The sequence below is a fragment of the Oncorhynchus keta genome, chromosome 12 (assembly GCF_023373465.1).
Source record: "Oncorhynchus keta strain PuntledgeMale-10-30-2019 chromosome 12, Oket_V2, whole genome shotgun sequence".
In the NCBI taxonomy this organism is placed as follows: domain Eukaryota; kingdom Metazoa; phylum Chordata; class Actinopteri; order Salmoniformes; family Salmonidae; genus Oncorhynchus; species Oncorhynchus keta.
The window spans coordinates 23,058,670-23,082,361 of NC_068432.1; the positions used below are offsets into that span (position 1 = coordinate 23,058,670).

At 42.6% G+C, this 23,692-nt stretch overlaps 2 protein-coding genes across 29 annotated transcripts in view; one reads left to right on the forward strand and one right to left on the reverse strand.

Annotated features, from left to right (window-relative positions):
* LOC118391146 (protein FAM222B) overlaps positions 1–23,692 on the forward strand; it is a 141,445-nt gene that overhangs the window by 43,455 nt on the left and 74,298 nt on the right. For 8 of the 28 annotated variants that reach the window (XM_035782218.2, XM_035782209.2, XM_035782220.2 and 5 more), the window contains exon 1: positions 19,406–19,566. The exons of 4 other annotated variants lie outside the window; for them this stretch is intronic. The gene's annotated coding sequence lies outside the window, so the exon portion shown is untranslated. 16 more of the 28 variants (XM_035782210.2, XM_052457844.1, XM_035782214.2 and 13 more) reach the window with 7 other exon arrangements.
* Positions 1,603–7,965, reverse strand: eral1 (Era-like 12S mitochondrial rRNA chaperone 1). Its single transcript, XM_035782228.2, has 11 exons — positions 7,703–7,965; positions 7,143–7,307; positions 6,803–6,930; positions 6,607–6,684; positions 6,392–6,438; positions 6,239–6,300; positions 5,863–5,975; positions 5,353–5,676; positions 5,015–5,164; positions 4,640–4,720; positions 1,603–3,667 (listed from the first exon to the last, which is right to left on the reverse strand). Exons 1-11 carry the CDS (start codon positions 7,806–7,808, stop codon positions 3,545–3,547), a joined length of 1,377 nt encoding a protein of 458 aa, XP_035638121.1. The 5' UTR covers positions 7,809–7,965; the 3' UTR covers positions 1,603–3,544.

A 23,692-nucleotide genomic window follows, 5' to 3' on the forward strand; every position in this document is an offset into this window, starting at 1 on the left:
GAAGGGGTGGGGGCATGTCATTGGTCAGAGACAAACTGGACCAGACCCAGAACATGATAGATAAGGGGACCAGAGCTGTGATGTCATCACCATATGTAAATGAGCTGGTGGCCTTAAAGGAGACCATTCCAAGCTGTCAGGGGTCTGTGAACAACCTGGTGCTGTTGGAGATGTGCTGGTGGTTGTAAACCAGAGCAGCGTGTTAAGAGCACCATCAACACCCTTAAATAACACTTTGTTCTTGAAGAGGAGACTGAGGACAACGCAGACAGAACAGATGTGGAGGTGAGCACTTAAAGGCCAATTCTGTGATATTTACAGACGTTTTTGATCACCTAACCAAGTCACGAAACATCTACCGCTGTCGGTTGTGCTTCATTTGAAGGTGGATCATTAGGGGAGAGAGCTGGTGTTTAGAGAAGGTCCTCTATTATGAGGATCTGCAAGTGGTGTTTTTTAGTTAACCACAAGCAATTGCATCAAAGGAACGCATGTACACGCTATCGATATAATGCAATGTGGGACCTGCACTTGGTTAGTCTTGTAATAGGACTCCTCAAAAAGATTTGGACACCTGACATTTCTGTGTATCACGGATGCATTTTATGTCTGGGAAAATATAATATCATTCTAGAATATAGCATGCATATTGTATTCATACCCAGGGTGGTTGACTTCTCAATGTTAATACATTAACAACATATTGACTCAAACCAGTTTCTCTGTATTGGTTTGTGTGTGTTTAATATGTAATATCCATTCTCTTTTTTTCCAACAGGTTTATTCATTTAGGTGAAGTCATCATGGGACATTGTATGTTGGTCTTGTACCCTGGACAGGATATCATCATATACTGTAAGTTCGTTATGGTGACACTACAGTATAGATGATGTACTATCCAGGGTCTCATTCCCCCTTCTAGCTACTATCAGCACCCACACACACTGTTGATGGTTGGAAGCTAGAGGGTGGCGATCAAACCGTTACCATTACTGAGTTTTAGCAATGGTAAGGGTTCTATTGACGCCTCTCAATGTCATAGCTACATTTGTACACACACGAACGGATGGACAGACGCTGCTGGCGGTTGGAAGCTAGACGCTGCTGGCGGTTGGAAGCTAGAGGGTGGCGATCAAACCGTTACCATTACTGAGTTTTAGCAATGGTAAGGGTTCTATTGACACCTCTCAATGTAATAGCTACAGTAGTACACACACAAACGGATGGACAGATGCGGTTGGAAGCTAGAGGGTGGCGATCAAACCGTTACCATTACTGAGTTTTAGCAATGGTAAGGGTTCTATTGCTGCTTCTCAATGTCATCTGGAGTTGCGACAAAGGAAACTAAAAACGGGTGGACTGGACTTTTCTTCCTTGCAACAAAGGAGCATTTGTTTACAACAGATTAGTAATACCAAGAACCAGAATTGTGTATAAGAACTGATTTAGATATTTTAATTGTAAGGTGTTTGTTGACTTGTGAAATAAATGTTTTAATTCAAAACCAAATTACTATCAATGTCTGGGTGTACATCTTACTCTAAAGGTGGAATACTGTTACCAAGGTTACCACCTTAATGCATTTGCAGGTTACACATACAATTGTATGAATGTTTAGTTTATTTATTCAATTTCATATCCACAGTGTACAGCTTTAAAAAGCAGTTGGTTAGTCTAATCTGAGATCAAGTCTAGCATTCTACACAAGTTAGCAGTGTAAATGTCAGTAATCAATGGAGAGCAGCTGTTTCTGTACACAGTAAACAAGACATCACAGCCCTCTCGGTCTCTTCATTGAGACACTCCAGCCTTTCCTCTCTTTTTCGCTCTTTGCCCTTCCTTTAGGCCACAGAGGGCACACACTTGTTATTCATCAAGGTAGCCTGGATAGAGAAAGAAGCTCAGAGCAAACTCACAGGGGGGGGGAATGAACCTAATCACTATTATCTGACCCATTTTACAAGCAGGTTAGCGCTCCATTTTGCCTTCCATTAAAGAGTTGAGAATTCAGTTCTCGGGCTGAGTTTTGCTATGAGAGACAAAAGAAAGAGTGATAGAAATGGAGGCTTGAGGGGACTGCAATGGGCAGCTGAGCAAGAGAGTGCGAGACGGAGATAGGCAGGGGCTGGATAGAACAACAGGGACATTCGACAGACAGAACATGACTGTGCTACTCCCAGTTCAATTATCAGCAGGCCAGGCTAGCAGAGGTCTACTGCCAAGGGGAAGCTTCTGGAAGCCCAAGATAAACCAGAAACCTTTTCACAGCTCGGCCCAACCCCCACCACACACACACACCAAAATAGAGCTGTTTAATTAAGAGGTCAAAATTGAAATTAAAAGAAAATCTTACAGAAGCTCTGAAAATAAAAACAAATATCTGCAAGTCATCTTTTACGTAAGAAGAATGCTTATGCAAGAACACAGTATTCTGACCCTTGAGAGAAGTGACTGTAGATGAGGCTGGGACCAAGTTCCAGGGGAGAGAGTGCTGTCTCTCTGTTTCTGATGGCTATCTCACTAGCTGACTCATGATGAGCCTTTACAATCTCTCAGCAGCACATTTTAGCTACAGGTCTGTCCAAAGCCTATTCCCCCTCAGGAAACTAAAAAGATTTGGCATGGGTCCTGAGAACCTCAAAAGGTTCTACAGCTGCAACATCGAGAGCATCCTGACTGGTTGCATCACTGCCTGGTACGGCAATTGCTCGGTCTCTGACCGTAAGGCACTACAGAGGGTAGTACAGTACATCACTGGGGCTAAGTAGCCTGCCATCCAGGACCTCTACACCAGGCGGTGTCAGAGGAAGGCCCTAAAAATTGTCAAAGACCCCAGCCACCCCAATCATAGACTGTTCTCTCTACTACCGCATGGCAAGCAGTACCGGAGTGCCAAGTCTAGGACAAAAAGGCTTCTCAACAGTTTTTACCCCCAAGCCATAAGACTCCTGAACAGGTAATCAAATGGCTCCCCGGACTATTTGCATTGTGTTCCCCCCCCTGCTACTCTGTTTATCATATATGCATAGTCACTTTAACTATACATTCATGTACATACTACCTCAATTGGGCCGACCAACCAGTGCTCCCGCACATTGGCTAACCGGGCTATCAGCATTGTGTCCCACTACCCACCAACCCCTCTTTACACTACTGCTACTCTCTGTTCATCATATATGCATAGTCACTTTAACCATATCTACATGTATATACTACCTCAATCAGCCTGACTAACCGGTGTCTGTATCTAGCCTCGCTACTGTTATTTTTCACTGTTGTTTTATTTCTTTACTTACCTATTGTTCCCCTAATACCTTTTTTGCACTATTGGTTAGAGCCTGTAAGTAAGCATTTCACTGTAAGGTCTACACCGGTTGTACTCGGTGCATGTGACAAATAAACTTTGATTTGATAGTTAAGAAGTAGAAACCGGTCAGATTTTTCCTTGAAAATAGTGAGTCCAACAGTGTTCATTTCCTATTCACAAGGCCACCATAAAACTGTCCCCTAGATGATCATAACACTCAGTTCATCATAATCCTCGTCAGTTCTTCACCTTCACAGAGAGCCTCAGCTTGACCTCCCTGAGGAACACTGTGCTCAGGTCGTCTCCAGCCTCTCTGGCTATCCTGGCAACCATCTGACCAGCCTGGCCAATCACCATTTTCTGTCATCAGGAGAAATGAAGGACAGAGGAAATACAGTATAATAATATGAGCATGCATTTCAATATGTCAATGTTTTAAGTCCACAAGAGGGCCACAGTTACCACAGCAGATATGAAGAATGTATACTGTAATAATCACTAGGTCCTAACAACTAAATATACAGTAAATCAATGATTTTCAACTTTGTCACCATTCCCTTAGCTGAATAAAAACCTAGAGAGCAGTCTGGTGCAGGGGTCAGGTTTGAATCACTTTGAGCACTGCTGCACCAATGCAGATGTAGGCTCACATCCATCCTGTCTGTCTGCCATTAAAAATGTATGGTTTAAAAAGGAGTGCTCAGATATTTACAAGGTATTACAGGCTAAAGAAGACTCCGGGCATCGTGACTTGAAACTCGTGAGTCTGAGGACACAGTTTATCTACACATGTAACTATCAGTATGAGAACACATGGTAGAGCAGCTTCATATCTCCAACATTAGGTGGAGATGGGTGTGACGGAACACAGATCAGTTGGCCTGAACTCCACTCAGAAAGTAAACTGAAATTCCAATTTTCCTCATTGCTCGGAATTGAAATTTGCAATTTCAATTTACTTCCGGAATTTACTAAATTGAAGTGGAATTGACCCCAACCCTGATAGAGATATCACGTAGAATCAAGCTGTAGACTCACAATGGGGATGTGATTTTAAGGGAGGAGGAAAATAAGTCAAAGAGACGGTTCAGATGAACCGACACATTGACAGGTCTATGTGAAGGGCCAAACCATAGAGCGTGGAGCCTTGCTCCGTCTAAAAGAAAGTTCCAGCAGCTTTTCTCCTCGTCTTTATCTCCTTCCACTGATGGCTTCTCACGTGTTCATTAGTAATGTAGTTAGGTTGGTAGTGGTGCTCCTTGACATGTTTCACAACAAGGGACATATCGAAATCTACATTGAAAATAGTACTGAGAAATGCAGCACACTTACCATGTGACTTTCTTTCTTCACATACAGTTTTACTGCTATATCCAGCTCTCCATTCTCCCTGTCGTGCCACAAGTCAATGGCCTGCAATTGCGAGAAATAAAAAGTTAATATAATTTCAAAAGTAGTACTACCATGAGTATTTCTCTATATGTGCTACATCTATATCTGGCATACAGATAGATATTAGGGACTAAAGAGTCAAAAATAATTGTGATTGGACACTGGCCCTACAATACATCTCAAGCTGGGATGGGAGATAGTGCTTGACAGTTAAAATGGTTGACACATGCACATGCACTATATCGGCATATGGCTATATGAGTGCAGTGCATTGTCTGGTTCTGCAGTCTGTGTGTGTCTGTTATGACGAGTCACCTGCGTCATTGTGTAAGGGACTTCTTTGGGCAGATATTCCAGAAGCTTCTCTCTGACAGTGTTGGTGCAGATCTCCTCAGGAGTCTGATCTGTCAGGACATCACTGTGGTATTGCCAAGACCCAGGCTTTGCCCCCACTACTAGGTATCTCTGTAGAGCAGACAGACAGATGTCAACAGCAATTGTTAATTGTTAGTTAAGTGTTATACATAAACATAGCTACAATTGATGTCCATGGCTTTCAAATAACTCAAATAATTCTACATTGAATGTACTTGTCAACTTAGTATTAGATACATTGCTTCATAAGTCCCTATATCACCATATGCTAACATTACCTTCAGTGTCTCCACATCCTCTCCATCCACAGCAGAGAGCATGAATACGTCCTTGAAGTGAGCCCAGCCCTGTTGAGTCTTCAGAACCCTAAGCTGCTCCTTACTCAGCCCTGACTGGGCCTCACTGCCCTCACCATGAGCCACATCACCACCTGGCTTGTCCTCATCTCCAGACCCTGATGTCCTAGCCTCCCTGTCTGTCCTCCTCTCAGCCCAGGGTGGCTTGATCACCCTGCGGACCTGCAGCTTCCGGCCGTTCACCACTCCACATGTCAGATCTGCTGTGATCTCCAACAACCTGCTCTTGCTCTTCAGCATGTCAACCTGTGCCATACACATTACACAGTTCATGTGCCAATTCATGTAGTAGACAGTTCCAAATTGATTACATCATAATAATGCATAATATCATATGACAACCATGATCTCACCTCAGCACATATGATCAGTTATTATTGACAAGGCCATGGAGAGGATGAGGTTTGCATGCATGTGATAAATAAGTTGTACCTTATTGAGAACTAGGACTGCTGGGACATCTGGGTATTGGGTCAGGCATTTCAGGACCTCAAAGTCCAGCTTGTTGCAGGCCCACTTGTCTGACACATCTACCATTACCACCACTGAAGCAATAACAACAAGAAGAGGACATTAAGATGATGGCATAGGCCAGTGACACTCACACATAATCCTATATACATGAAAAATCAATGCAGTGCATCGACATTTGCCCACAAAATTATTTATTTCAAATGAATTGTGAAAATGTATGGGACAACATACTGTTTAAAAAGCATAGACTAGACTGGCTTTAAAGCAATGGGCGAGTTATGGCCAATCATCTGAGTGCCCGAAAAGTTGCAAAAAGTGAAGAGTCACACAGTACCAAGACTAGCTTCCTTGACTGTATTCCAAGGATCCTCGAGGAGAGACTTCTCCAGCTGGTGCCTGTGGAGAAGATAAATAGCACCGTTGGAAATTCACCTATTTCATTTTATCACTATGATACCACAGTAATGAAACATGTGTAACAAATCACCTCTTGACTTTTGTAGGTGTAGTGAGTCCAGGAGTGTCCAGTAAAATCTAGAGAGACAATGTATAAGTAAGCATGTACAAGTTTGGTTATCTAATACATCTAAAGTTTGTATATTGGGCAGATACTGTACATAATGCAAGACTGCCCTGAAAAACAAACAAACACTTGTCAAATTGCTGCTATTCTAAATGCAAGGTCTGTGAGCTGATTCTCACAATTTGTGTGTCGTCTTCTGTGAGAACGCCAAGGGCACGGGACCGTGTGGTGTGCACTTTCTTGGAAACGGCAAACACCTGTTCAGAGAAACTGGTGTTCATGGAAATACACTCCTGACTGACTTAAGAGTGACTCTTGATGCATATGTGTACAACTTAAAGTGAAGAAACTGGCCATTACAATAAAGTAAAGTACCTTTCTGCCAAGCAGTTGGTTGGACAGTGTGGACTTCCCAGCATTTGGGGCACCAATGATGGCCACTCTTAAAACCTTTGAGTTCTCTGGTTGATCTGGATCCTTCACCAGCAATGATAATTGTTCAGCTGAAACAAGAGTTTAGGGGTTGATTTATCAGATGTATGAGTAAAATATGAAATACATAATACAGATCTACAGAATACAATGGAATATATATATAATATTCTTAGACATTCATTCAGTGCGCAGCATTTCGATAAGGCGAAACTGTACTGCGATGCCCTAAATCCCGTAGGTAACCAACTCTTTAATTTTCAGAGGCAGCAGTTGTGATTACCGCTGTCGGGCAGAACTGAGGTTGGATAGTGATAAAGAGTGTCATCTGTCTCCGCCGCTTTGCCTTTCTCCAGTCTGCTCAAAAACGCATCCGATGTAATAAAACAGGCAGGAGTGAAGCGAAAACCGTGTCCATTATTGGTCCCTGGACGACGGGCAGCCCATCCTAAACCAAAGCAACAGAGACATCGAGATTATCACCATCACTGCGTAGACTTGCCAGGTAATTTATGCAACTGTTATGCCTAACGTTAGTTTACAATGACGCACGAATCTGACTTTTTTTCCAAATTAATTATAGCTAAATTACATGTATGTAACCTGACATCAACAGATCAATTTCTTCAAAATGAAATAACTAACGTTGGCTGACTATATCTGATTAGCTAGTCAGCCAACTATAAGGTATGGCTGTCATGCCTGACAAGAAAATATAATAAGACATTTGTTTCGGACAAAATTAAGTATATTTCTGGATAGGGGAAAGGCTATTACATTTTCATCATCGCTTATTATTTTGAGATATTAAATCTAGTTTAGCAGATAAGGTAGATGACTGACCCGTTCTGAGAAACGGTGACGCATTTTCCAGTGGCGCAGACACGTTAGCAACTCTCGGAACACGTAAAGATTTCCCGAAAATCGAGATGCTCACACGGAAAGCCATTTATGATATAAACTTATCTGGCCGAGCTATCGCTGAAATTCCAACATACTTCGGTGACTCTATACGTAGCGCAAGGTTACTTCATGGCAGCATGATCGCTTACTTTCACATTGAACTAGGGGCGCAGCCATGATGGACAAACCAAAGAGTGGTTTTGTCTTGGAAAAGTGTCTGCTTGGTGATTGTGGCGAGCATTGGCTTTACTGCCCCCTAGCGAACAAGAGGAAGAAACGCAAGTGATCTTTCTTGCTTGGCTTCTGAGGCCATTTATCAAATGCTCTCAACCCCAATCGAAAATGGTTAAAGCAATTTTGGAACACTATATAGAAAACCACATAACATAGAGAAGGACCACATTACATCCATGATAAATAATTTATCTACTGAGCCATTGCAATTGGCCACAATAGCAATCTCTCTGCTAATTAACTCTGGTAAAATAATACTCAACTGAAAGTAAATTAACTTGATAATATAGGCCTATGGATCATCAAACTGATAAAAATGGCTTGATAATATACATGAAAAAATAGCAACAGACAAGTCTGCCATTACAGATTGTCAGTCCAAGTGGGCTATGTATGTACACCTTCCAGCTGACTTGTTTACCCCTGGGGGTGCCCACATGCACCACAGTTTGGAAAAACACTGTAGTCGAAACACCCTGGGCTTTAGGACTTAAAGCAATGCGTTATCCTGGGGAATATGCAGCAAAGCTGCCAAAATGGCCTTGCTTACTAATTTCAAGTTTTTAATGTCACATGCATTAGTACAGTGAAATTCCTTTCTTGCAAACTCAATTTACCACAAGAAATTGACAAAAAGGGGATTTGATCATCCAAAAATCTGCACTGAGGATAGGGGAGTGTATTTGTAGTTGATAGATTGATTTGTTCTATTTTATTATGTTGTTTTCATTCTCATCGCAAGTAAAGCAAGAGAGAGCAGATGTTTCTCCATAGTCCTTTAAACATGCCGGCTGCTTGTTAGTCCTCCAGGACCCACTCAGGGCGGAACAAACACCTCCACTGGGAAGAATGATGAAGGATATCAGGTAGCTCACAATCTGTCATCATTTAACTGAAAGCTCTGCCGAAAAAGAGGGAGCAGCAAAAATAGAGCCTTTAGCAGACACTCACTGTAGAATATACTTTTAATGGAACTGGAAACTAAAGGATATTTGAGGATCAGTATGTTTGAACTGAGCTCTCTCTCTCTCACATGCACGCACAGCCACACATTCATTCAAGGCCATTGCTCCCTCAGGACTTTCCTCACATGGCCATCAGAGTTCTTTCTATGACTGCATTAACTTTGGCCTTCAAAAAGGGAAAGGGCTCTCTCCAAAAATAACAAAATGAATGTGCCTGCAAAACATTTACACAAAGGGAAAGGGCTCCCTCCAAAAATAACAAAATGACTATGCCTGCAAACAATTTAATTATCAATTGTAGAGCCCATGTTGCCATTTAAAGTGCACTTGGAATAATGTCATAGAAGATCAAATCAAATCAAATGTTATTTGTCACATACACGTGTTTAGCAGATGTTATTGCATGTGTAGCAAAAATGCTTGTGTTTCTAGCTCTAACGGTGCAGTAATATCTAACAGTAATATCTAACAATTTCACAACAATACACACAAATCTAAAGTAAAGGAATGGAATTAAGAATATATAAATATTGAGCGAGCAATGTCAGAGTGGCATAGACTTAGATACAGTAGAATAGGGATAGAATAAAGTATATACATATGAGATGAGTAATGCAAAATATGTAAACATTATTAAAGTGACTAGTGTTCCATTAGAGGCGTTAACCTATCATGTGCTAGTGGTGGCTATTTAACATAATTTAACAGTCTGATGGCTTTGAGATAGAAGCTGTTTTTCAGTCTCTCAGTCCCAGCTTTGATGCACCTGTACTCACCTTGCCTTCTGGATGATAACGGGCTGAACAAGCAGTGGCTTGGGTGGTTATTGTCCTTGATGATCTATTTTCTGTTCTGGTTCATTTTCCAATTCATTCAAATTCTCTATCTTGCATCTGTAATGTTTGATAGCAGTAATGTTTCTTAATTGTCATTGACAATGGAGCCTGAAAACATACAGGGAATTCCATTCCTTCTATATTGACTCCAGGCGGAAAGTAACTTATGTCACATCAAATTTACCCAGAATCTCCTATAGCAGTTAGACTAGCATTAGATGTGAAGTAACAGGCAGGTGCTAGAGTGATGCTGTCAACCTTGCTGCTGGTGAGGAATAACAAAGTTGATGATAAAATAAGCTTGCGACATGAGCATGTCAAGAGGGAGCTGTAGGAGAAGGCAGGTAGGGAGCTGCCAATGCAACCGTGCATTCACCAATCCATTACAGATGATTGCAGTCAGTAACACAACACAGCAGCTGCAACTGCCACATCCTCTATAAAGGCCTTCATCAAAATACTTTTTAAGTAATGATTTAGCCACTGAAAAAAAACACCCACCAGGTCACATACTGTAGATGCTCTGATTTTTAAAAGTTCTTATTTAACCTTTATTTAACTAGTCAAGTCAGTTCTTTTCAAATTCTTATTTACAATGACGGCCTAAAGAAAAAAGTAATAGTCAATCTAGACTTGCAATCAATAGGACTTGTCTGTGAGGTGGATCGATAATGCCCCCCTTTCAAAAATCATCAATCATGTCGGCTGTGAATTTAAAAAGCGTAATTAGGTACAGCGTTCTTAAACATCCTGTATTGACATTCTTCTGGGGCAGGAGAAAAGACACCATTCTGCATCATTAACTTTACTATGGCCTGATGGTGCCCACTGCTGTGCTGCTACTTCTCCATCCCCAGCTGACGCCACTGTGATTGGGCTTTCAGACAGAGCTCTCCCCCCTGGGCCCTCCTCACTTGATGGAGGTGGTGTGTGGATGTAGTAAGGCTTTGCAGGCTAGGCAGGATTTGGCTTGGGGCATTGTAATAGTCTGGTCTGGATGATAACCAAGGTATTTCCATGTCTCATAGAATCTATATGGATCCTAAATAGACACATACAATCAATTATATCATATACTTGCTAATTATTATCATTTATGGTAAAGAAGTATTGCTGATTCAAATCACCATTCAATATTTTAAAAATGTTGCCTATGTAAGTTGTTTTGTTGTTGTCTTTCCCCCAGCGGAAAGATAATAATTCCTATATCACAAATGTATCATTACCTGCCTCTCAACAGGCATGATGGCAGGCATGATGGTATATACTATACAATGGAATGATACATTCTCTCAATGTATGCCATTTTCTCCAAGCTTCAAAATGGTGTCAATAATGGGGGAGCAGCAGGCAGGTGGGTGGATGTAAGGGGTCATTTATTTGTTTCAGATACAGTGCCTTGCGAAAGTATTCGGCCCCCTTGAACTTTGCGACCTTTTGCCACATTTCAAGCTTCAAACATAAAGATATAAAACTGTATTTTCTTGTGAAGAATCAACAACAAGTGGGACACAATCACGAAGTGGAATGACATTTATTGGATATTTCAAACTTTTTTAACAAATCAAAAACTGAAAAATTGGGCGTGCAAAATTATTCAGCCCCCTTAAGTTAATACTTTGTAGCGCCACCTTTTGCTGCGATTACAGCTGTAAGTCGCTTGGGGTATGTCTCTATCAGTTTCGCACATCGAGAGACTGAAATTTTTTCCCATTCCTCCTTGCAAAACAGCTCGAGCTCAGTGAGGTTGGATGGAGAGCATTTGTGAACAGCAGTTTTCAGTTCTTTCCACAGATTATCGATTGGATTCAGGTCTGGACTTTGACTTGACCATTCTAACACCTGGATATGTTTATTTTTTAACCATTCCATTGTATATTTTGCTTTATGTTTTGGATCATTGTCTTGTTGGAAGACAAATCTCCGTCCCAGTCTCAGGTCTTTTGCAGACTCCATCAGGTTTTCTTCCAGAATGGTCCTGTATTTGGCTCCATCCATCTTCCCATCTTCCCTGTCCCTGCTGAAGAAAAGCAGGCCCAAACCATGATGCTGCCACCACCACCATGTTTGACAGTGGGTTCAGGGTGATGAGCTGTGTTGCTTTTACGCCAAACATAATGTTTTGCATTGTTGCCAAAAAGTTCAATTTTGGTTTCATCTGACCAGAGCACCTTCTTCCACATGTTTGGTGTGTCTCTCAGGTGGCTTGTGGCAAACTTTAAACAACACTTTTTATGGATATCTTTAAGAAATGGCTTTCTTCTTGCCACTCTTCCATAAAGGCCTGATTTGTGCAATATACGACTGATTGTTGTCCTATGGACAGAGTGTCCCACCTCAGCTGTAGATCTCTGCAGTTCATCCAGAGTGTTCATGGGCCTCTTGGCTGCATCTCTGATCAGTCTTCTCCTTGTATGAGCTGAAAGTTTAGAGGGACGGCCAGGTCTTGATAGATTTGCAGTGGTCTGATACTCCTTCCATTTCAATATTATCGCTTGCACAGTGCTCCTTGGGATGTTTAAAGCTTGGGAAATCTTTTTGTATCCAAATCCGGCTTTAAACTTCTTCACAACAGTATCTCGGACCTGCCTGGTGTGTTCCTTGTTCTTCATGATGCTCTCTGCGCTTTTATTAACGGACCTCTGAGACTATCACAGTGCAGGTGCATTTATACGGAGACTTGATTACACACAGGTGGATTGTATTTATCGTCATTAGTCATTTAGGTCAACATTGGATCATTCAGAGATCCTCACTGAACTTCTGGAGAGAGTTTGCTGCACTGATAGTAAAGGGGCTGAATAATTTTGCACGCCCAATTTTTCAGTTTTTGATTTGTTAAAAAAGTTTGAAATATCCAATAAATGTCGTTCCCCTTCATGATTGTGTCCCACTTGTTGTTGATTCTTCACAAAAAAATACAGTTTTATATCTTTATGTTTGAAGCCTGACATGTGGCAAAAGGTCGCAAAGTTCAAGGGGGCCGAATACTTTCGCACGGCACTGTATACAGTACCAGTCAAAAGTTTGGACACACCTACTCATTCAAGGGTTTTTCTTTATTTTTACTATTTTCTATCAAAACTATGAAATAACACATATGGAATCATGTAGTAACAAAAAAAGTTTGAAAAAAATCAAAATATATTTTAGATTCTTCAAAGTAGCCACCCTTTGCCTTGATGACTTCATTGCACACTCTTGGCATTCACTCAACCAGCTTCATGAGGAATGATTTCCAACAGTCTTGAATGAGTTCCCACATATGCTGAGCACTTGTTGGCTGCTTTTCCTTCACTCTGCCCAAACCTCATCCCAAACCATCTCAATTTGGTTGAGGTCAGGGGATTGTGGAGGCCAGGTCATCTGATGCAGCACCATCACTCTCATTCTTGGTCAAATAGCCCTTACATAGCCTGGAGGTGTGTTGGGTCATTGTCCTGTTGAAAAACAAATGATAATTTACATTTACATTTAAGTCATTTAGCAGACGCTCTTATCCAGAGCGACTTACAAATTGGTGCATACACCTTATGACATCCAGTGGAACAGCCACTTGCATCTAATCTTTTTAGGGGGGGGGGGGTGAGAAGGATTACTTACCCTTACTTACCCTATCCTAGGTATTCCTTGAAGAGGTGGGGTTTCAGGTGTCTCCGGAAGGTGGTGATTGACTCCGCTGTCCTGGCGTCGTGAGGGAGTTTGTTCCACCATTGGGGGGCCAGAGCAGCGAACAGTTTTGACTGGGCTGAGCGGGAACTGTACTTCCTCAGTGGTAGGGAGGCGAGCAGGCCAGAGGTGGATGAACGCAGTGCCCTTGTTTGGGTGTAGGGCCTGATCAGAGCCTGGAGGTACTGAGGTGCCGTTCCCCTTACAGCTCCGTAGGCAAGCACCATGGTCTTGTAGCGGATGCGAGCTTCAACTGGAAGCCAGTGGAGAGAGCGGAGGAGCGGGGTGACGTGAGAGAACTTGGGAAGGTTGAACACCAGACGGGCTGCGGCGTTCTGGATGAGTTGTAGGGGTTTAATGGCACAGGCAGGGAGCCCAGCCAGCAGCGAGTTGCAGTAATCAAGACGGGAGATGACAAGTGCCTGGATTAGGACCTGCGCCGCTTCCTGTGTGAGGCAGGGTCGTACTCTGCGGATGTTGTAGAGCATGAACCTACAGGAACGGGACACCGCCTTGATGTTAGTTGAGAACGACAGGGTGTTGTCCAGGATCACGCCAAGGTTCTTAGCGCTCTGGGAGGAGGACACAATGGAGTTGTCAACCGTGATGGCGAGATCATGGAACGGGCAGTCCTTCCCGGGAGGAAGAGGAGCTCCGTCTTGCTGAGGTTCAGCTTGAGGTGGTGATCCGTCATCCACACTGATATGTCTGCCAGACATGCAGAGATGCGATTCGCCACCTGGTCATCAGAAGGGGGAAAGGAGAAGATTAATTGTGTGTCGTCTGCATAGCAATGATAGGAGAGACCATGTGAGGTTATGACAGAGCCAAGTGACTTGGTGTATAGCGAGAATAAGAGAGGGCCTAGAACAGAGCCCTGGGGGACACCAGTGGTGAGAGCGCGTGGTGAGGAGACAGATTCTCGCCACGCCACCTGGTAGGAGCGACCTGTCAGGTAGGACGCAATCAAGCGTGGGCCGCGCCGGAGATGCCCAACTCGGAGAGGGTGGAGAGGAGGATCTGATGGTTCACAGTATCGAAGGCAGCCGATAGGTCTAGAAGGATGAGAGCAGAGGAGAGAGAGTTAGCTTTAGCAGTGCGGAGCGCCTCCGTGATACAGAGAAGAGCAGTCTCAGTTGAATGACTAGTCTTGAAACCTGACTGATTTGGATCAAGAAGGTCATTCTGAGAGAGATAGCGGTAGAGCTGGCCAAGGACGGCACGCTCAAGAGTTTTGGAGAGAAAAGAGAGAAGGGATACTGGTCTGTAGTTGTTGACATCGGAGGGATCGAGTGTAGGTTTTTTCAGAAGGGGTGCAACTCTCGCTCTCTTGAAGACGGGAGGGACGTAGCCAGCGGTCAGGGATGAGTTGATGAGCGAGGTGAGGTAAGGGAGAAGGTCTTCGGAAATGGTCTGGAGAAGAGAGGAGGGGATAGGGTCAAGCGGGCCCACCATAATCCCACTAAAGCGCAAACCAGATGGGATGGCTTATCGCTGCAGAATGCTGTGGTAGCCATGCTGGTTAAGTGTGCCTTGAATTCTAAATAAGTCACAGACAGTTTCACCAGCAAAGCACCTCCACACCATCACACCTCCTCCATGCTTCACAGGGGGAACCACACATGCTGAGATCATCCATTCACCTACTCTGCGTCTCACAAAGACATAACAGTTGGAATCAAAAAATGCAAATTTTGACTCATCAGACCATAGGACAGGTTTCCACCGGTCTAATGTCCATTGCTCAAGTTTCTTGGCCCATGCAAGTCTCCTCTTATTATTGGTGTCCTTTAGTAGTGGTTTCTTTGCAGCAATTCGAACATGGAGGCCTGATTCACGCAGTCTCCTCTGAACAGTTGATGTTGAGCTGTGTCTGTTACTTGAACTCCGTGAATAATTTATTTGGGCTGCAATCTGAGGTGCAGTTAAATATAATTAACTTATCCACTGCAGCAGAGGTAACTCTGACTGACCTTCATGTCTTAAAGTAATGATGGACTGTCGTTTCTCTTTGTTTATTTGAGCTGTTCCTGCCATAATTTGGACTTGGTCTTTTACCAAATAGGGATTTCTTCTGTGTACCACCACTACCGTGTCACAACACAACACAACACAACTGATTGGCTCAAATGCATTAAGAAGGAAAGAAATTCGACAAATTGACTTTTAACAAGGCACACCTGTTAATTGAAATGCATTCCAGGTGACTACCTCATGAAGCTGGTTGAGAGAATGCCAAGTATGCAAAGCTGTCATCAAGGCAAAGGGTGTTTACTTGGGCCTCCCGGGTGGCGCAGTGGTCTCAGGCACTGCATCGCAGTGCTAGATGTGTTCAAGTCAAGGCTCTGTCGCAGCCGGCCGCGGCCGGGAGACCCATGGGGCAGCGCACAATTGGCCCAGCGTCGTCCGGGTTAGGGAGGGTTTGGCCGGCAGGGATATCGTTGTCTCATCGCGCACTAGCGACTCCTGTGGCAGGCCGGGCGCAGTGCACGCTGACCAGGTCGCCAGGTGTACGGTGTTTCCTCCGACAGATTGGTGCGGCTGGCTTCCGGGTTGGATGGGCATTGTGTCAAGAAGCAGTGCGGCTTGGTTTGGTTGTGTTTCAGTGGACACATGGCTCTCGACATTTGCCTCTCCCGAGTCCGTACGGGAGTTGCAGAGATGAGACAAGACTGTAACTACTACCAATTGGATACCACAAAATTGGGGAGAAAAAAGGGGGTAAAAAAATATTAAAAAATAAAAAGGGTGAGTGCTTTGAAGAATCTCAAATATAAAATATGTTTAACAGTTTTTTGGTTACCACATGATTCCATATGTGTTATTTCATAGTTTTGATGTCTTCACTATTACTCTACAATGTAGAAAATAGTAAAAATAAAGAAAAATCTTGATTGAGTAGGTGTCCAAACTTTTGATTAGAGAATTCCAACTGCACAATTGAATTCTTCATCAAATCACAAACCATATGACTCTATTGACTAAGGTGGGTGAAAGACTTGAACACTGGATTCTGTGTACATACAAATGATTTGGATTACTGTAATAAGCAATGAATTGTAATCTAGTCTTGCAAATGTAGACATATAAAATTATTTGGATTATTAAACTTTTGCTCAGTCATATATTATGTAGGCCTATTTACCAAGATGTTATGCATTGAATATTGCCATCAATATGATCATGTTCCACATCATTAATTGTTGGCACAATAATGAATGATATCAATATTTGACCTAATAACATTTACAGTAAATGTTAAGTAGAGCATTACATTTCATAACACAAGCATACGTTTATTAAATAGATTATGACATTTCTCCTATTCTTTTCTTGGGACTTGTTTCAGGTAGAAGATGTCCCTAATCACAGTTCTAGAACCAACTAAGCCTAACCCTATCAAAACCTTAATCCATTATTTGGAATATAAACCTTACTGATCTTAGATCAGTGCCTGGGAAAAACTTCCAGCTGGAAGACTGACTTGGCTGAGAAGGGTGTAATTGCAGATCGCAATTAGGGGTGTTTTCTGATATAGGCGTTTCTTGATATTAAGTTACACCCATTGATGCTTGCCATTAGTCAGTGGCCATTTTTTTCCGCGGGTGACAACAGTTTTTGACAACCGAGGTATTGTAGCTAATGATGTGTACTATTGGTACATCTTGGTACTATTGGAAGCTATAGAAATGCATTTATTAATATCTACATTCTGTTTTTTGACATGTATATTCTAATACAGACACCTTAATGCATACCATGAAAGTATATTATGTGAGCTTATATAATTATATGCACATTGTATGCACATTAGTATGCTCACATTTTTTTTCTCATAGTATTTTTTTTAGAGTACAAATGTTGCTGTCCCCACTACAAAAAAGGACTTAAATACATGTAATGTTTTCCTTTAAAAATGTCATTGAAATACTGTAGAATTACATTCATTCCTATGGAGGACTGCTCCTACTAAGGAGTTCCAATATGGCCGACCGGGGCTTAAAAGTTCTCAATGGCCAATACATAGCCTCAGCAAGCCAGTGTTTTATATATGTCATCGATTGTAGCTTAGTCTAACCAAAGAGGAACAGGAAAAGAAAGGCCCAACTCGGCGGGACCGCTTTGGGGACAAAGACTCCCATTGTTAGGGCGGAGAGACATGTATCTTGTCAGTATATCCATAATATTTGGCCTAACCCTGACCCTTTTCCTAAACTTAACCTCAGTCTCCTAATCTGCCATGGCTAATTCACCTAACCTGTTACGTTAATTATCCTAACATTTACATTTAAGTCATTTAGCAGACGCTCTTATCCAGAGCGACTTACAAATTGGTGCATTCACCTTATGACATCCAGTGGAACAGCCACTTTACAATAGTGCAATCTTTTAGGGGGGGGGGGGTGAGAAGGATTACTTATCCTATCCTAGGTATTCCTTAAAGAGGTGGGGTTTCAGGTGTCTCCGGAAGGTGGTGATTGACTCCGCTGTCCTGGCGTCGTGAGGGAGTTTGTTCCACCATTGGGGGGCCAGAGCAGCGAACAGTTTTGACTGGGCTGAGCGGGAACTGTACTTCCTCAGTGCTAGGGAGGCGAGCAGGCCAGAGGTGGATGAACGCAGTGCCCTTGTTTGGGTGTAGGGCCTGATCAGAGCCTGGAGGTACTGAGGTGCCGTTCCCCTCACAGCTCCGTAGGCAAGCACCATGGTCTTGTAGCGGATGCGAGCTTCAACTGGAAGCCAGTGGAGAGAGCGGAGGAGCGGGGTGACGTGAGAGAACTTGGGAAGGTTGAACACCAGACGGGCTGCGACGTTCTGGATGAGTTGTAGGGGTTTAATGGCACAGGCAGGAGCCCAGCCAACAGCGAGTTGCAGTAATCCAGACGGGAGATGACAAGTGCCTGGATTAGGACCTGCGCCGCTTCCTGTGTGAGGCAGGGTCGTACTCTGCGGATGTTGTAGAGCATGAACCTACAGGAACGGGCCACTGCCTTGATGTTAGTTGAGAACGACAGGGTGTTGTCCAGGATCACGCCAAGGTTCTTAGCGCTCTGGGAGGAGGACACAATGGAGTTGTCAACCGTGATGGCGAGATCATGGAACGGGCAGTCCTTCCCCGGGAGGAAGAGCAGCTCCGTCTTGCAGAGGTTCAGCTTGAGGTGGTGATCCGTCATCCACACTGATATGTCTGCCAGACATGCAGAGATGCGATTCGCCACCTGGTCATCAGAAGGGGGAAAGGAGAAGATTAATTGTGTGTCGTCTGCATAGCAATGATAGGAGAGACCATGTGAGGTTATGACAGAGCCAAGTGACTTGGTGTATAGCGAGAATAGGAGAGGGCCTAGAACAGAGCCCTGGGGGACACCAGTGGTGAGAGCGCGTGGTGAGGAGACAGATTCTCGCCACGCCACCTGGTAGGAGCGACCTGTCAGGTAGGACGCAATCCAAGCGTGGGCCGCGCCGGAGATGCCCAACTCGGAGAGGGTGGAGAGGAGGATCTGATGGTTCACAGTATCGAAGGCAGCCGATAGGTCTAGAAAGATGAGAGCAGAGGAGAGAGAGTTAGCTTTAGCCTGGCACGTTAATTATCCTAACCTGACACCTTAGTTATCCTAATCTGCTAGCTATGTAAACAAAATTCACCTAACCTGTTATACGTTAATTATCCTAACCTGGCACCTTTTTTTATTTCTTTTTTATCTTTATTTAACTAGGCAAGTCAGCTAAGAACAAATTCTTATTTTCAATGACGGCTGAGGAACAGTGGGTTAACTGCCTGTTCAGGGGCAGAACGACAGATGTGTACCTTGTCAACTCAGGGGTTTGAACTTGCAACCTTCCAGTTACTCATAACACCGGAACTGACCAATGGCAGATATCAATGGGCGTTTCCTGATATCAGGGAACACTCGTATCAAGAAACGCCCACAATTGTGGTCTGCAATTACACCATACTGACTTGGCTGGGTGCTGAGAAAGTTGCGCATGCGCCGGAAGTTGCTGCCGCAGACAGCAGCAGTCCAACAGCAAAAAATCTGTTTTTGAATTTGTAAACCATGATGATTTTTTAAGCAATGCCTTTCGAGGAGGTACATGGAGAGTAAGTATTTCTATCTAATATGAGATTTCATTCATCATTGGAAGGTAATTACTTGTCATAAATGTGTGCAAAGCCGAGACGGCAACAAAGGAGTCATTCTAACATTAGCTATCAATCCGCTAGCTCTGTGTTTCATTAGTTAACGTTAGCTAGCTGCGAGTTATCAATAGCATGCTATTGTAATAGCAATACATTTGATTAAAAGCCTCTCCTTTGTTCAAATAACTCTGAATTTAAGGTTTTGGCATAACGAGAGACTTCAGTTTTCACTATTGAATGTGTCAACTAGCCCGCATTATGTCAGTTAACTAATGTTGATGATATGTCAATCATAATTGAATGGACTGTAAGATGGCTATACAATGAGGCTAAACTGTTACCTTTTACATTATATTCTAACTAAATGAATTATGCATTCTTACGTTACCTAACAATTTTGTGTTACATGTGCCACCTAACTATCCAGCATAATCAGTTGGTTAACTAGAATATCAGTTATGTCTTTACTTTACCTTTCTTTATTGTGCCACTACCTAATTGCTTTCAATTAGACGCAGGTTGATTTTTATTTCGCTGATTAACGAGTCAACTATGTAGTTTACAAGCCTGCCACCTCCTTCAAATATTCTCATCTCGGCGAGGGGTGAATAGCGGTTGTGTTGTTCTATTGTGGGGGGTGGATATTGAATTGATTGCCAGCTTTCTACATTTGGACAACCTGCCGCTGGTGGGTGGTCCAGATCGAATTTGTTGTGCGTATAGTAGGCAGTGTGGTGCCCCATTGCTGTGCTCCTTTGATCAGACTCCGAATCATCCAGTGGCCATCCAAGAGAGAAATTAGTAAACCTTTTATGTGGGGTCTGTTTCTGTGGGGTGGAGGCTGAGCGAGAGACTGGAGAAGTACCTGACTTAGCTCATAACAGTGGCCTTTGAAACAAGACAGGGGGCGGGTATGCGTCAATGCCACCATATCGCGATTGATCTGACAATCAACAAGCGGTTTGGACATGATGTCAGCAAGTGTTATCATTTTGTATGGCTTTTTTTCCTATGTTTTATAATGGCTACTATGCCTCTTTTTCATAGACAGACTCAGTATTGTTGCTTTCTTGCTGTTCAGCCTGACTCAAATCTACCTCGACAACGCAGCTTTTTAGTTGTATCTCTTTACACATCAGCATATTATTAGTTTGTGCAGGATGAGTCCAAGGTAAACACTGGTGGAGGTCGTTTTGCAAGGCATGGTGCCCTGGGTGGGCACGGTTTGTACATTTTAGACAGTTCCATTGGTCGTTACGTGAAATCTCGACCTCATCTTGCACAAACCAGTGAGAGGTTTGGTAAGGTAACAAAAGGTTTACATCATGCTCATCTGGCAGCCACATGACCTTGCGCACGGAATCCCTACTCTTTTTACATTGGAGAAAGCTATTTGATTGGTAAACATGCTGGCAGTCTTACTGATTCGACGAGATCCAATCGGGATAAACCAAATTGTGACTTCCGGGTTGATGAGGGAAAAATGGTACATATATATGGGCAGAGTTGAGGGAGAGAAAGGGGGATGTTTCAGCCTGTGTGCCTCGACAGATCTGGTTTAGGTGGCTCCTCCTTACAAAGTGTGGATTTTATTTTGCTGCAATTCTGAAAATCTATTACGATGCATTTTTAGCATATGGGATCTTTGCTGAATTTGTGCGGATTCATCAAATACCACCCATGATCAATTGGAGCCTGGAGTAACGTTACGTTTTTGTCAAATGGTCAGTTTTATTCTGTTACTGCTCAGCTACTTGTGCTGTCAAAATAACATCTCAGTTTTGCACTGTCTTGTGTAATGGGATGTAGGCCAATTGCTGTTGCTTCATTATTCTGATTAAGGGTGTCTTTTATGCATTGTTGCAGAACCACTGCAGTTTATAATAGTGTAATACATCTGTGATTTAATGTCAGTGGTGATGACATGGGGTGTGATTTGTCTACTCATGTACAGTTGCTGATCACAAATTAAAATGTCAGTGTCCTCCAAGAGGTTGTATAATGTAGCAGTGTTATGTCCTGTCCTTACTCGTGGAGTCTGGCACTTCTTTAAAGTTCATTTCCTTTGCCGACTGCCAGAGTGGTTATTTAATTTACGACAGAGAAGATCTAATCATTCTGCTCTCTGATATCTTCTGCTTACTCTGTCAAAAATGAGAGCTTGACATTAGTTCGCCCGAGAGTGCTGTTTTACATCATTGTGCAGTTGCCCTACATTTTCCAAAGGGTGAATAATTACATTTCAGACCCTTGTTTCCTGAGAAACGCAGGCTCCTTGACTCGGTGCAATTATCGAGTATTGTAAGGGATAATTTTGTTGTCTGGGTGCTATGTTTCCATCACAATGAAGAGCCATTAAAGTGATTTAACGTTCTTCAATGAATCCCAGACAGTTTTGTTTTGATGCTCAAGAGTCAAGACTATTACATTCGTGATGCTGTACTACTCCATTTGTTCTCATTTCAAGTTTAGAATGATGACGGCTCAATGGTTGGACACAGTTCACTGGTCACGATGGCAACACCCATCCGTAGCACGCGCTCCAGCAGGTGTATCTCACTGATCATCCCTAAAGCCAACACCTCATTTGGCCGCCTTTCGTTCCAGTACTCTGCTGCCTGTGACTGGAACGAATTGCAAAAATCGCTGAAGTTGGAGACTTTTATCTCCCTCACCAACTTCAAACATCAGCTATCCGAGCAGCTAACCGATCGCTGCAGCTGTACATAGTCTATAGGTAAATAGCTCACCCTTTTTCACCTACCTCATTCCCATACTGTTTTTATACTGTTTTTATTTATTTACTTTTCTGCTCTTTTGCACACCAATATCTCTACCTGTACATGCTCATCTGATCATTTATCACTCCAGTGTTAATCTGCAAAATTGTATTATTCGCCTACCTCCTCATGCCTTTTGCACACATTGTATATAGACTGCCCATTTTTTTCTACTGTGTTATTGACTTGCTAATTGTTTACTCCATGTGTAACTCTGTGTTGTCTGTTCACACTGCTATGCTTTATCTTGGCCAGGTCGCAGTTGCAAATGAGAACTTGTTCTCAACTAGCCTACCTGGTTAAATAAAGGTGAAATAAAAAAAATAAAATAAAAGGACACGGATAGAATAGAAATGTGGTATAAATTTGCTTTAATGTATTAAAACATCTTGATGAGAAAATGAAAATATTATTTTCCCCACTCATATACATTATCATATTATTGAGCATATCATTCATCATATTATTTTATTTACAGGCTCTGCTCTTTCAAATAGCATGGCTTTGTAACAATGCATTCATTATGAAGAGAGAGTGGCTAGATAAATGGTCTCTCATTTCGAAAAGGCATTGTTCTCAAGTGCAAAACACCACAATGTATGGGGACCTATGCATGTACTAATTAGCCAATGCAAGAAGACACCATACTGGCTTTATAAGTGTTATCTAAAGTTCATGTTTAATTGACCTGCAAGTGCAACATGAGAGCAAATAAAGAGGAAAGCATGTTTGTCAATGTTTTTTTTTTCATTAATCCACTTCAGCCTGGCGGAGCAATATAGTGGATATTAATCAGTGTGTTAGTGGTTTAAATAAGAGGGCAGAAATGGTTGGCTAAAATCTCAAACCATGTAGCCTAAACTTTTGTTAATGAATTTGACTGACATATTCCCATATAAAGTCTACATGGTTTTAGTGTCAAATAAGTTTTAAGGAAACTTGAAAGCAATTGGTGAGATATTTGACAATGAGGCTAATTTTGAAAATGAGAAACTTCAAGCATCCAATGGGATTCATTTGCCATGATACATAGCTCTAGATCAGGGATGGGCACATTTGGTTGGCGCCACAAAAAAATCTGAACTCATCATGAGAGGCTGCAGTTACTCACGGTTCTGCTTGCCTGCTTACCCCCTAACACTTATTTAGTGGCCCCCCTCTTGACAGAGGAGAGAATAAATAATAAAAATAAACGTTTGTTCATTTCATGCAATTCTACACTTTGCCGTGGGGGTGTAGAGAAAATGTTGCAGTTTTAAAGCAAGTTTTAAAGCAGTTTGCTTCAATTCTTCACATTTTGCCATGGT